Source organism: Pleurodeles waltl, chromosome 3_1, assembly GCF_031143425.1.
Source record: "Pleurodeles waltl isolate 20211129_DDA chromosome 3_1, aPleWal1.hap1.20221129, whole genome shotgun sequence".
NCBI lineage: Eukaryota > Metazoa > Chordata > Amphibia > Caudata > Salamandridae > Pleurodeles > Pleurodeles waltl.
Genome location: NC_090440.1, coordinates 1,093,517,181 through 1,093,531,631, shown reverse-complemented (window position 1 = coordinate 1,093,531,631; position 14,451 = coordinate 1,093,517,181). Strand labels below are relative to the sequence as shown.

Sequence of the window (14,451 nt, the reverse complement as noted above, 5' to 3'; positions counted from 1 at the left end):
CAGTAGAACACAGGGCAATCCAATGACAGGCTGCTCCTGTTGGAAGTTCATGTTTTACTGAAAAAGTCTGACTTCATTCTCATATGGCTTAGAAGGATAGTGTGAATTTACAGAAAAGATGATCTCACTTAGCTTCTGGTGAACCTTCCAGAACCCCTATGGAAAAATCATGAGAAAACAGTTGTCTCTCAAACATGATTCATGAAATCTCAGCAGAGTAAAATCACCTTAGGACACACCACAATTCCTAAAATTAGCATGGTACCAACAACAAATGATTCACATTGTAACTAAAATTTGTTATCACCCTTTATACGTTCTCCTTTTTGTGTCCCTCAAAACCTACCATTCACTACAATGCATTTTCATGGGGTGCTATCATGTATATTGGTACCAAGATGGCTGACATCACTTTCTGGTTGAAGTGCTGACAGCCAATCAGATCTCACCGTTACATCTGTGCTTAGCCTCCGTCCAGATATGCAAATTTATTTTTCCTTTAATTACTCGAAAACTACTGCAAAAAGTTACACCAAATAACACAATGCACAATCTGACAAACAAAATCTAGTTTTCTGCCAAATTTGGTGTAATTCCATCCAGCAGTTTGGATTGTAGCCGTGTTCAAAACTCATATGGGAATTAACATGGGAAACACACTTTTTTGACCCCCGCCCTTTTTTTTGGCCCTCGCTTGACAGATCACCTCGAAACTTTCCATGTGCAACAAGAATCACCAGCACACATTTGTGGAAAATTTTGTGAAGATTCATCAAACAACGCCAAAGATATCGGCAAGTCAAGAAATGCTTTTCCTATATGGGGCATAATAATGCCCCAGAAGGGGTTCCGCGCGGTTCCTCTCCTTTTTATAAAATCAAGCCTGAGGAAGTGGTGGTGGCCCCCGGGGCTCTTACGAGCCTTAGTAGGGGGGCCCTCTGCACTTTCTCTTTTTTTTTGCACCAAGGCTAGGGGGTCGGGGTATTCCTACACTGCCCCCTTTTCTCCCTCTAGGCTGTGTGTGGTGCGGGGTTGGCTGCTTAATGAGGTTTTTAGGCAGTACTGCTGAAAAAACTGCTGAACAGAATTACACCAAATTTGACAGGAAGCTCGATCTTGGTCCAGAAAGGGTGCTTTTAATGATTTGGTGTAAATCCAATCAGTAGTTGTTGAGGAGCTAATTATAGTTATGCAGAGCACAAGTTATAGTTACTAGAGTTAACTATAGCTGGTGAATTTCAGTTGTGTGTGTTCTTTTTTGTTCAAAATGTTACCTTGTCACTGAAATGTTCAGCTATCTGCGATGTCACTTTAACCTTTGCTTTTTCAGTGAATATAACAGTTCCATAGGAAAAGCGTTTTTTGATTTGCTAATAACTTTGGTGAAGTTGGACAAATCTTCACAAAACTTTCAAAAACAAAGTTCATCCTCCTCAACTCCTTCCCAAACTATTTTGGAGGTGATCTGCCAAATGGGGCCCAAGCAAAAAAGGAGGGTTCCAAAAAGCAATTTTCCCATGCAGTTTCCACAGGGAATTTTAAACAGCACTACAGCCAAAATAGATGAACAGGAGCCTGTGGGCACACAAATGAAATAAAGCATTCTGATTGACTGAGAGGTCCCTTTTACCTGTCAACTGTCCTGCTTTGTCAGGAACCTTGTGTGACATGGGGTTAGCCAGACATTGAACCCAACTTCTCACAAATGATCAATCCCCTGCTGAACTCACCTTTCGAGTGTGCATGGCATGGGCGTTGGTTGTAGGTCCTCAGCCCTAGCCCTCATGAGTGACCAAACTCCAGAACAGCATGGCCTTTATCCATGTGCACCATGGGGTGGCCACAGGGCCTGGCCTAAAGCCAGGCCCTGTGCCCAAATCCCCAGGGAGTGGCCATCCAACTGCTGCCATGCACTGCCTTTTTATGAACCTAAGCTCCTTCCTGGAAGGTTTTGAGGTGATCTGTCATGTAGGGCCTTAGAAACAGGGGGGTCCAAATTTCACTTCCCCCATTCATTTTTTATAGGAAAAATGAACAGCGATACCACAAAAACTGTTGAGAGGAATTGCACCAAATTTGGCAGAAAGCTGTATCTTGAGGCTGAATATGTGCTTTTTGTGATTTGGTGTAAATCCATTCAGTAGTGTTTCAGAAATAAAGACCCAAAAACATTGTAATTTCACACCGTGGAGAATTCGCAGAGCTGACAGATCGAGAGATAAGATCTGATTGGCTGCCACCACATCAACAAGGATGTGATGGCAGCCATTTTAGGGCTCAGAGAATGAGTTCCCTATACTGAAAAAAAGTTTGAAAAAAGATATAAGGGTCAGGATAGGGATACCCTGCCCCAAGCCTTCTGGGGCATCCCAGAGAAACAACCCCCTGGGGTCAAAAACATATATATCAAACCCTGTGTGGTATCCCATGCCCTGCGACACTGTCTTTTCCCTACCTGCGAGAACACTGGCAACGACGTCTAAGGTGCTGCCACCTAGCGAAAGCAGAAAGCTATTCCTGCCCAGTGGGACCACAAACGTTTTTACCTGGCCGTGGTCTTGCAGGCAGGAAACACACAATTGCTCCCACCAGGAGGGAGCATACAGAAAAGCTGTTCCCGTCGGGTGGGAGCTATGCTGGCTTCTGCCGCATCCAGGATGGGAAGGATATTGTCTGCAACTCACTCAAGGCTACTTTCAGGGCTCCATAGGTTGATTGATTCGATGGCTTCAAGGTTTCTCAGTCCATCAATTCCTGAGAGCAGTTTCTGTTCTCGACCCCACCAGAGCTTCCTGTGTATCTTCGAAGGCGAGACAAACCCTGATTAGGATTGACACATCTGACTGTTATGTTGTATTCAAATAGCTTCCTGAGTATCTGCAGCCACATTAAGCGGATTTGAAGTTATATTTTCAAGAAATGGTGAGCACTAGCCAAACCACTAGTAGCATGGTCATAGGAGTTGACTGTTATCTCTAGAAGAGGTGTCAGAATTCAGCATCTAGGCTGACATGGACATATAGTGCTGTGGATACTGACCTGGGCTCTGTTGGTGTACAAGACCACCATGTCCTTCAGTCTGTCCAAACCTTCTGTGTACCTCTGCACAGCTGTCTCGTAGTCCCCCTTCGCAAAGGCCTCATTCCCCATATCCTTAAGGGCTGCAAAAAAGTGAAATTTTTTCATGTCAGAGTACAATGGCATGTGGCAAATCTTCGGTGAGTTTCAAGATAAGACAATACCAAGGGTCAAATTTACAATGCCTTTATGTGAGTAAAGTTTCTATTGGGTGCGGGAAAAATGTGAAGTGTCATCTGGTGTCAGAACGACTGATCCTGGTTCATTTAATCAGGATATTATGTCTAATACACCCTCAATTAGAAGCTAAGGTCACATAGGTGAAAATATTGCAGTTTTGTTAGCAGTAAAGGTTTAGTGTTAATGGTGGGAAGATGGGTGTCTCATGGGAAGGGTAGGGTTAGTGATCATTGTCAATACCCACAAGATGTTAATTTTGTTGAGTATTCATCTTCATTTTCAATGTTTTCCAAACCCAATTTGGGAATTTGTTTTTAGCAACAAAAATGTTGGTGTGACAGTGCAAATTGTAGTGGAGAAAAACACCCAAATACTTTCAATGTTTTAGAAATGTAAGCGAAGGGAAAAGGTTGTTTTGGTAGTTAACAAAATGAAGGTGAACTTAACTGTGAAGTAGTGAATTTGCCACTGATAAAAAATCTGTCAAATTAGGGTAAGGAACATGCATAGTAATCTATTATTTTATTAAGCGTAGGTGTGCAGAATTTTGTTCTCTGCATGAAATGAACCATAGATAGGCAAACATGCCCTGTTTGTGTGCATCTGTTCTATCACAAATCATGCATACCTTTAAATAAAAAAATAAAAAAAAGATTACTGAGAGGTTACAAATAACTGGAAACTTTCAAAGCTGTGCTTAGGTTAAGAGAAAGAAGGAAATAAAGAGCCAAATAATCTGAAGCAAAAAGATACAAGCTTAGTCACTATCATTTCAGGACAAGAGTGTACCTTTTCCAGGTAGGAATTTCCATACTATATTTTACATATGTACAAATTCTCTTTTCAGACTGTTCACCCTGGTGGTACAGTGCTTTTTTACTAGGCTGTAATTTTTCATATTTCTGTGTCAGTGTTAGGTCAGGGTAATAAACCAGGACTAAGATAACTGAAAACAAAGTTATACACAAAGGTCTTCTTTCCAAATTAGCTGAATGTACTCACCGATAATTTCTCCTTGGGGAAATACAGATAGTGCACAGAGAAGTATATCGGCAGGGTGGAATGGCTGCCCCATTTTTAATTAATAAGGTTGGTGTGAGTGATTACCTGCAGCATCAGATTTTGTGCAACAGTTTACTAACCTCTTTTCCCTAAGCAAATTTCACCAGGGTATTCATGGTGAAAGACACAGGAAAAAATGTTAAGAATGGAAAAGTGTGCCCATCTTGTAATCTTAAGTCAGGGACAAAACCTGTATTTGTATGGTTCAAAATCAAGTGGCACCTGGAGTGAGGATTGTAATCTTAGAAAAAATTCATCAATGTAATAAAATGTAATACTCAAAATGCAGACAGTTTACAAAATGTTTCTCTACTGGCAATGAAGAAAACATTTCCATTGGCCATCCATAATACCCGTCTGTTGACTGCCTGCAATACCTGTTCACTAGCAGCCAACAAAGCTGCCCCTTTCTTCATCCTCAATATTTCTCTAATCCACAATATCTATCTGCTGGCCACCAACAATACATCTTCTTTGGCCACCAATTGTGCTTTAACATTGATCACCCACATGACTTATTTATGGCCATCTGAATACTTCTCTGCTGTACATACACAGAAAATTGTATGGTGGCCACCCACAATACTTTTCCATACTCTATCTTCATTAACTGTTGCCAACACAAAGATTGGGTCTGTGGAATCCTCCTCAAAGATTTATCATATTGTGTACCATAGTAACAAAACCCTTCCTGACACCTGTGTGGGCTCCTGCAAACCGGTCTTTGAGAAGTACCAGGCTATTTTTCAAGTGAACTGGCAACAACCAAACCTACTCCTAAATGCAAAAAAAGACTTCAGTCAGACCAGCATCACCACTTACTTGTGCAACTTTATTAAATGAGATGAAAATGGTTTCCTGTGCATGAACGAAGCAAAACTGAGGTCGTGGTCCTTGGAGAAGCAGCATAACCTAATTGTCTATAAACGTACTTCTCAAACTACGAATATGCCTATGCACGTAACTGAAATTAAGTAATCTAGTTCTACTTGACACGTAGATCGTGTTTGCTCCCAAGGTGAGCACAGTGGTTAAGGGCATTAACTTACATCACTCCACACTGGTTGACCTCACGGCAGCACAATCAAGTAAACTATAATAGAATCTGCACACGTCTCCTAAATGTTTGCTAAGGTTAAAAAATCAAGTGGTCAGAATGTGCTGGAGCCTGAGCATAATGTTTTCACAGGTAAAAAGCACTAAAAGAATTCCACCATCTCCCCACTGAAAGCCAGGCATCAACGTCAAATGTGTCCACTCCTTGACAAAACCTATTGGGTTGAGAGCCACAGTTATCTGTACAGATCATTTGCAGGGGCGGTTCCTTTGCTATGGCAAAACGGTGTCTTCCCACTGGCTGTGCCAGAAGCAGAAAAACTAAAATGAAAATGTCACTTACCCAGTGTACATCTGTTCGTGGCATCAGTCGCAGTAGATTCGCATGTTCTGCAATAGCTCGCCATCTGGTGTTGGGCCGGAGTGTTACAAGTTGTTTTTCTTCGAAGAAGTCTTTCGAGTCACGGGACCGAGTGACTCCTCCTTTTGTCTCCATTGCGCATGGGCGTCGACTCCATCTTCGATTGTTTTTCCCCGCAGAGGGTGAGGTAGGAGTTGAATTGTAGTAATAGTGCCCATGCAATGGAGTGACTAAGTATGCACCTATTTAAGGTTGAGATGATACATATATAAATAATTGAAGGTAACTTCCAAACTGCTACAGGCTCCCGGGGAGGCGGGTGGGCACATGCGAATCTACTGCGACTGATGCCACGAACAGATGTACACTGGGTAAGTGACATTTTCAGTTCGATGGCATCTGTCGCTGTAGATACGCATGTTCTGCATAGACTAGTAAGCAGTTATTTCCCCAAAAGCGGTGGATCAGCCTGTAGGAGTGGAAGTAGTGTGAAATAATGTTCTTAATACGGCTTGACCTACTGTGGCTTGTTGTGCGGATAACACGTCTACACAGTAGTGCTTGGTGAATGTGTGAGGCGTAGACCATGTGGCTGCCTTACATATTTCTTGCATTGGGATGTTTCCTAGAAAGGCCATGGTAGCACCTTTCTTTCTGGTTGAGTGTGCCCTTGGTGTAATGGGCAGCTGTCGTTTAGCTTTAAGGTAGCAGATTTGGATGCATTTAACTATCCATCTGGCTATACCTTGTTTTGATATTGGGTTTCCTGCATGAGGTTTTTGAAATGCAATAAATAGTTGTTTAGTCTTTCTGATGTTTTTTGTTATGTCAATGTAATACATCAATGCTCTTTTGACATCTAATGTATGTAGTGCCCTTTCAGCTACGGTATCTGGCTGTGGAAAAAACACTGGAAGTTCCACTGTTTGATTTAGATGGAACAGTGAAATAACCTTTGGCAAAAATTTAGGATTGGTCCTTAGGACGACTTTATTTTTGTGTAGTTGTATAAAAGGTTCCTGTATTGTAAACGCCTGAATCTCGCTTACTCTTCTTAGGGAAGTAATGGCGATGAGAAATGCCACCTTCCAGGTTAGGAACTGTATGTCGCAGGAGTGCATGGGTTCAAAAGGTGGACCCATAAGTCTAGTTAGGACAACATTTAGGTTCCATGAAGGAACAGGTGGTGTTCTTGGTGGTATAATTCTCCTAAGGCCCTCCATGAATGCTTTAATGACTGGTATCTTATATAGGGAAGTTGAATAGGTAGTCTGCAGGTATGCAGATATTGCTGCAAGGTGTATTTTAATGGAAGAGAAAGCCAGGTTAGATTTTTGTAAGTGAAGCAAGTAACCCACTACATGTTCTGGAGTTGTGTGTAATGGTTGTATTTGATTAATATGGCAGTAGCAAACAAACCTCTTCCATTTACTTGCATAGCAGTGCCTGGTGGATGGCCTTCTAGCTTGTTTTATGACTTCCATACATTCTTGGGTAAGTTGTAAGTGCCCGAATTCTAGGATTTCAGGAGCCAGATTGCTAGATTCAGCGATGCTGGATCTGGGTGTCTGATCTTTTGGTTGTGCTGTGTCAACAGATCTGGCCTGTTGGGCAATTTGATGCAGGGTACCACTGATAGGTCTAGCAGCGTTGTGTACCAGGGTTGCCTTGCCCAAGTTGGTGCTATCAATATGAGTTTGAGTTTGCTTTGACTGAGTTTGTTTACCAGGTAAGGAAGGAGAGGGAGAGGAGGAAAAGCGTAAGCAAATATCCCTGATCAGTTCATCCATAGGGCATTGCCTTGGGATTGTTCGTGTGGGTATCTGGATGCGAAGTTTTGGCATTTTGCGTTCTCCCTTGTCGCAAACAAGTCTATCTGAGGTGTTCCCCAGAGTTTGAAATAAGTGTTCAGAATTTGGGGGTGAATCTCCCATTCGTGGACCTGTTGGTGATCTCGAGAGAGATTGTCTGCGAGTTGATTTTGGATCCCTGGTATAAATTGTGCTATTAGGCGAATTTGGTTGTGAATTGCCCAACGCCAAATCTTTTGTGCTAGCAGGCTTAACTGCGTGGAGTGCGTCCCCCCCTGCTTGTTTAGATAATACATTGTTGTCATGTTGTCTGTTTTGACGAGAATGTATTTGTGAACTATTATTGGTTGGAAAGCTTTTAGTGCTTGAAAAACTGCTAGAAGTTCTAGGTGATTGATATGCAGTTTTGTTTGATGTACGTTCCATTGTCCTTGTATGCTGTGTTGATCGAGGTGTGCTCCCCACCCTGTCATGGAAGCATCTGTTGTTATTACGTATTGTGGCACTGGGTCTTGGAAAGGCCGCCCCTTGTTTAAATTTATGTTGTTCCACCACAGAAGCGAGAGGTAAGTTTGGCGGTCTATTAACACCAGATCTAGAAGGTGACCCTGTGCTTGAGACCACTGTGATGCTAGGCATTGTTGTAAGGGCCTCATGTGCAGTCTTGCGTTTGGGACAATGGCTATGCATGAAGACATCATGCCTAGGAGTTGTAATACCATCTTTGCTTGTATCTTTTGTGTTGGATACATGCGTTGTATGATGGTGTTGAAATTTAGAATTCTTTGTGGACTTGGAGTGGCTACTCCCTTTGATGTGTCTATTATGGCTCCTAGGTATTGTTGTACCTTGCGCAGCAGAATGTTGGATTTTGTAAAGTTGACGGTGAACCCGAGTTTGAAGAGGGTTTGTATGATCTGATTTGTGTGATTTGAGCACTCTATGAACGAATGGGCCTTGATTAGCCAGTCGTCCAAATATGGGAACACATGTATTTGCTGCCTTCTTATGTGTGCAGCGACTACCGCTAGACATTTGGTAAAGACTCTTGGTGCGGTTGTTAATCCGAAAGGCAGTACCTTGAATTGGTAATGTATTCCTTTGAATACAAACCTTAGGTATTTCCTGTGCGATGGGTGTATTGGTATATGGAAATAAGCGTCCTTGAGGTCTAAAGTTGCCATGTAGTCGTGTAGTTTTAGCAATGGCAATACTTCTTGTAGTGTGACCATGTGGAAGTGGTCCGATTTGATGAAAGTGTTCACTACTCTGAGGTCTAGGATTGGTCTCAGCGTTTTGTCCTTCTTTGGTATCAGAAAGTACAGTGAGTAAACTCCTGTGTTTATTTGTGTGTTTGGCACTAATTCGATTGCATTCTTTTGCAATAGTGCCTGCACTTCTATCTCCAGGAGATTGGAATGGTGTGTTGTTAAATTTTGTGCTTTTGGTGGTATGTTTGGAGGGAATTGTAGAAATTCTATGCAATAACCATGCTGGATAATTGCTAGAACCCAAGTGTCTGTAGTGATTTCCTCCCATGCTTTGTAATAATGACCTATTCTTCCCCCCACTGGTGTTGTGTGGAGGGGGTGAGTGACATGTGAGTCACTGTTTAGTAGTAGGGGTTTTGGGGCTCTGAAATCTTCCTCTATTTCTAGGGAATTGCCCTCCTCTATATTGTCCCCGAAAACCTCCTCTATACTGTCCCTGGTAACTGGACGGTGTTGCTTGTGAGGTGCTGGCTTGTGTGCTCTGACCCCGAAACCCCCCTCGAAAGGGCGTTTTACGGAATGTGCTGTAATTCCCTCTGCTCTGCGGGGAGTAGAGTGCGCCCATGGCTTTGGCAGTGTCCGTATCTTTTTTGAGTTTCTCAATCGCTGTGTCCACTTCTGGACCGAACAGTTCTTTTTCATTAAAAGGCATATTGAGAACTGCTTGTTGAATCTCTGGTTTAAATCCAGACGTTCGGAGCCATGCATGCCTTCTGATAGTTACAGATGTATTAATTGTCCGTGCAGCTGTATCTGCAGCGTCCATGGAGGAGCGGATCTGGTTGTTGGAAATGGTCTGTCCCTCCTCAACCACTTGTTTTGCCCTATTTTGTAAGTCCTTGGGCAGATGTTCAATGAGATGTTGCATCTCGTCCCAGTGGGCTCTGTCATAGCGCGCAAGTAGTGCCTGGGAGTTCGCGATGCGCCACTGGTTTGCAGCTTGTGCTGCGACTCTTTTACCAGCTGCATCGAACTTGCGGCTTTCTTTATCTGGGGGTGGTGCATCTCCAGATGTGTGAGAGTTGGCCCTTTTCCTAGCTGCTCCTACAACGACAGAGTCTGGTGGCAGCTGTGTAGTGATGAAAACCGGGTCTGTAGGAGGCGCCTTATACTTTTTTTCCACCCTTGGTGTGATTGCCCTACTTTTGACCGGCTCCTTAAAGATGTCTTTTGCGTGCCGGAGCATACCAGGGAGCATAGGCAGGCTTTGGTACGAGCTGTGGGTGGAGGAGAGTGTGTTGAATAAAAAATCATCCTCGACCTGTTCTGAGTGGAGGCTTACGTTGTGAAATTGTGCTGCTCTAGCCACCACTTGAGAATACGCGGTGCTGTCTTCTGGTGGAGATGGCTTCGTAGGGTATGCCTCCGGACTATTATCTGACACTGGGGCGTCGTATAGGTCCCATGCGTCCTGATCTTGGTCACCCTGGCTCATGGTGGTGTGAGCTGGGGAGAGTGATGGAGTTTGTGCTGGTGAGACGTTAATCACGGGCGGAGGAGAGGGTGGTGGGGTAACTCTTTTCACCACTTTTGGTTGTGGTGTCTGTTCAGTCTGGAACTCCAACCTTCTCTTTCTCCTAATAGGGGGAAGGGTGCTTATTTTTCCTGTCCCCTGCTGTATGAAGATACGCTTTTGCGTATGGTCCACATCAGTTGCTTGTAGCTCTTCCTCAAACCTATGCTTTTGCATTTGGGAGGTTAGCGAGTGCTCTTCTGTATAAGAGCCTGAAGCTGGGTCGCTTGCAGTTTGTTTCGTCATCGAAACCCTGTCTGCGTGTTTTTTCGGCTCCGAGGTGACTTTTTTCTTTTTCGGGGCCGAAACCTCTCGGCGTCGATCTGCTTCGGTGCCCCTGTCTCGGCGTCGAGCCGTGTCCACACCGGCATCTCGGTGTCGAGGCTTGTCTCCAGCACTTTCTCGGTCCCGAGAAGGCTGCGTGCCGGTGTCTCGACCGGAGTCGGACGACCTCGGCACTGTTTGGGCCTTTTTCGGTGCCGACGGTCGGTCACCGAATTTATGGGTGGAGCCATGGCCGGATGGCAGTGGCGTCCCCTGGGCCTTGTAAATGTTTGTCTGTGTGGTTTTCGACGTCTTACTCACGGTTTGTGTATCGTCGAATCCTTCGGAGTCTGAGTCTTGGATCGAGAAGGTACCTTCCTCTTCCTGTTCCTCGAACTCCTGTTGGGCTGTCGGTGCGGACGCCATCTGAAGTCTTCTGGCTCGACGGTCTCGGAGTGTTTTTCGGGACCGGAACGCACGACAGGCCTCGCAGGTGTCTTCGCTGTGCTCAGGTGACAGGCACAGGTTGCAGACCAAGTGTTGGTCTGTGTAGGGGTATTTATTGTGGCATTTGGGGCAGAAACGGAACGGGGTCCGTTCCATCGGCGTTCTTCAGCACGCGGTCGGGCCGACCAGGCCCCGACGGGGGATCGAAAAACTACCCTGAAGGGCACCGGAGCTCTTCGATCTTCGATGCGGTGTGGAATCTAAGTACGCCGATCCCGAACGCAACAATACCGACGAAAATCTTCCGAAATTAGCTAATTTTCCGTTCCGAAACTCGGAGCGACAGGAACACGTCCGAACCCGATGGCGGAAAAAAAACAATCGAAGATGGAGTCGACGCCCATGCGCAATGGAGACAAAAGGAGGAGTCACTCGGTCCCGTGACTCGAAAGACTTCTTCGAAGAAAAACAACTTGTAACACTCCGGCCCAACACCAGATGGCGAGCTATTGCAGAACATGCGTATCTACAGCGACAGATGCCATCGAACTGATAGTTTTCTATCATTTTATTTTTCTGCTTCTGGCACAGCAGTGCAGGGAGGGGTGGGGCTGGGCTGTGGGAGGTGGGAAGAGGGGCGAGTGCACTACGTGCTCATGTGTGTTTGGGTTTCTCCAATCTGCCTGCATACACAGCCAGGCTACAGAAACTGCATAGACCCCAAGCTTGTGTCTGAGCGGCAGTGACTGATGCTCTGACCAATCCTGACACTGCTTACATGCTATGTTTAGCATGTAAGCAGCGGCAGGATTGCTGGGGAGCCTGTGATGGTGTCCCAGCAGTGAATGCTGGGACACCAGAAGAGAATCGAGGCGGCAGGTGGCAGCATCGGCGACTGAAAGAGGTAAGTTAATTTTTGTATTTTTCCCTCAGCCCCTCCACTTGAGATTTGGGGTGGCCATGGCTGATCATTTGGCATGCCCCACTTCAGGTCATATAATGAATGTCCTGATCTTAAGCCTGAAGGTAGACACTAACCACGTGTGCTTTAGGAACCACCCAAAAACATGAAATGGCATAACTAACATAGGAATTAGCTTACAGAAAATGCAAACCACAACATGTTGAAGTGAAATAAAGGTTTCAGACATCGCTCTAGGAAAAAATCAAATAAAATAATAATATGTATTTCAAGTGTCACAGTTGCCACATAACCCCAAGACATGGTCTGAAAACAAAACAAACGCTGACTACCAAAGTGGCATGTGCTAGTAAGAGGTGATTAGTAAACTTGCCCTTAAGAACACACGAAAGAAAGAGGAAAAAGGTTATCTGGTTCTTAACTAAAGCACCTCTTTGCAGTTTTTCGTAGTAATTTTATCCTTGCAGCAATCAATCAATCAATCAATCAAAGAAATGTGTAGAGCGCGCTACTCACCCGTGAGGGTCTCAAGGCGCTGGGGGGAGGGGGCAGGGGGGACACTGGTCGAACAGCCAAGTCTTGAGGTTCTTTCTGAAGACCAGTTGGTCTTTGGTTTCGTGTTCAACATGTTCAACTGTATTTGAACAACAGTTACTTAGATTTCAACTCATCCCGCTGCATCCTTTGATTTCTTACTTTGAAGATTGGCTCAAACAATATGTTCAGCTATCTCTTTAGTAAAGTGGAATGATGCAGCTAAAGCAAGAAACCAAAGCACAAAAATCACAGCCTGTGACCAATAAGTTAGAAAAAGCTTAAAACACTAAGCTATAAATTTGCCATCTGCTGCACACAGCAGTAATAAATAGAGGAAGCAGATAAGCTGTGGTGGGAAAAATAAATTGGTAATAAATATAAGAAATGTAGGAGTAAAGTACTAATGTCGAATAAGAATAAGCTGCGTTGGGATTTAAAACGCCTGTGATTACCATTCGCTAATACTTCATTTTCTTTCCTCCTTTCAGCTCGTTCTCGGGCATCCTGTTCCAAAGCTGCCAAAAAGCCATCTAATGGGAAAAAAAAGAATGTATGATGTGAGGAATGGCATTTGAGTCAAGGCTGCTTATTATAAAGCAAACGGGGACAAGAAGGAAGGAAAATATTGTCTAGTACCATGTTCACATAGAGGGCTATATTTTGGAGACCTACAGTAAATTTTATTTTTTTTGTTTCATCCTTAATGTTACTTTACTACCCACACTATCCTTAGGCTAGGGCCATAGGCATTATAAACCTATGAACTTGTGACATTGTCTTGGTCTGGTGCGACCAGATAATCTCAGTGGGTGCTTTGGGCCACATGTACAAAGATCCGGTTTTGTGACTCGCAAAACCGGATGTACAACAGTTTACTTTACACTGTTTGCGATTACCAATGGGGTCGCAAATGGCCTACCTCATGAATATTCATGAGGTAGGTCGCAATTTGCGACCCTATTGGGAATGGCCACCCTCACAGGGATGGTGGCCTGCTGGAGACCGCAGACCACCAAGTCTGTGACTGCTTTTTAAAAAAGCAGTTTTTTGTGTGTTTTTTAACCCCTTCGCTGCCAAGGCTTTTACCCTCCTGTGTCGAGCGTTTTTTGGGCTATTTGTGGAAGTTTGCGCTTAGGCCCTCATAACTTTTTCTCCATATAAGCTACCCATGCCAAATTTGCGTCCTTTTTTTCCAACATCCTAGGAATCCTAGAGGTACCCAGACTTTGTGGGTTTCCCTGAAGGAGACCAAGAAATTAGCCAAAATACAGCAAATATTTTGTTTTTGTTTTTTTTTTAAAAGGAAAAAAAGGGCCGCAGAAGAAGGCTTGTGGTTTTTTCCCTGAAAATGGCATCAACAAAGGGTTTGGGATGGTAAAATCACCATCCCAGCTTTCAGGAACAGGCAGGCTTGAATTAGAAACCCCAATTTTTCAACACAATTGTGACATTTTACTGGGACATACCCTATTTTTACATTTTTTTGTGCTTTCAGCCTCCTTCCAGTTAGTGACAGAAATGGATGAGAAACCAATGCTGGATACCAGACAGCTAAACATTTCTGAAAAGTAGACAAAATTCTGAATTCAGCAAGGGATCATTTGTGTAGATCCTACAAGTTTTTCCTACAGACAATAACAGCTGAAATAAAAGAATATTGAAATTGAGGTGAAAAAAACAGCCATTTTCTCCACATTTTACTCCGTAACTTTTTCCTGCGATGTCAGATTTTTTAAAGCAATATACCGTTACGTCAGCTGGACTCTTCTGGCTGCTGGGATATATAGGGCTTGTAGGTTCATCAAGAACCCTAGGTACCCAGAGCCAATAAATGAGCTGCCCCTTGCAATGGGTTTTCATTCTATACGGGGTATACAGCAATTCATTTGCTGAAATATAAAAAGTGAAGAATAGGTATCAAGAAAACCTTTGTATTTCCAAAATGGCTA

At 43.9% G+C, this 14,451-nt stretch overlaps 1 protein-coding gene across 7 annotated transcripts in view; it reads right to left on the bottom strand.

Moving 5' to 3' along the window:
* The window catches only part of TTC12 (tetratricopeptide repeat domain 12), a 282,909-nt gene that overhangs the window by 212,919 nt on the left and 55,539 nt on the right, over positions 1-14,451 (bottom strand). For 5 of the 7 annotated variants that reach the window (XM_069224366.1, XM_069224367.1, XM_069224369.1 and 2 more), the window contains 2 exons: positions 12,955-13,032; positions 3,040-3,161 (listed from right to left, as the gene is read on the bottom strand). In XM_069224366.1, the coding sequence (XP_069080467.1) occupies positions 3,040-3,161; positions 12,955-13,032 (200 nt within the window). Of the gene's footprint in view, positions 1-3,039; positions 3,162-12,954; positions 13,033-13,968; positions 14,064-14,451 lie in introns of all 7 variants that reach the window. The other 2 variants (XM_069224370.1, XM_069224371.1) reach the window with 1 other exon arrangement.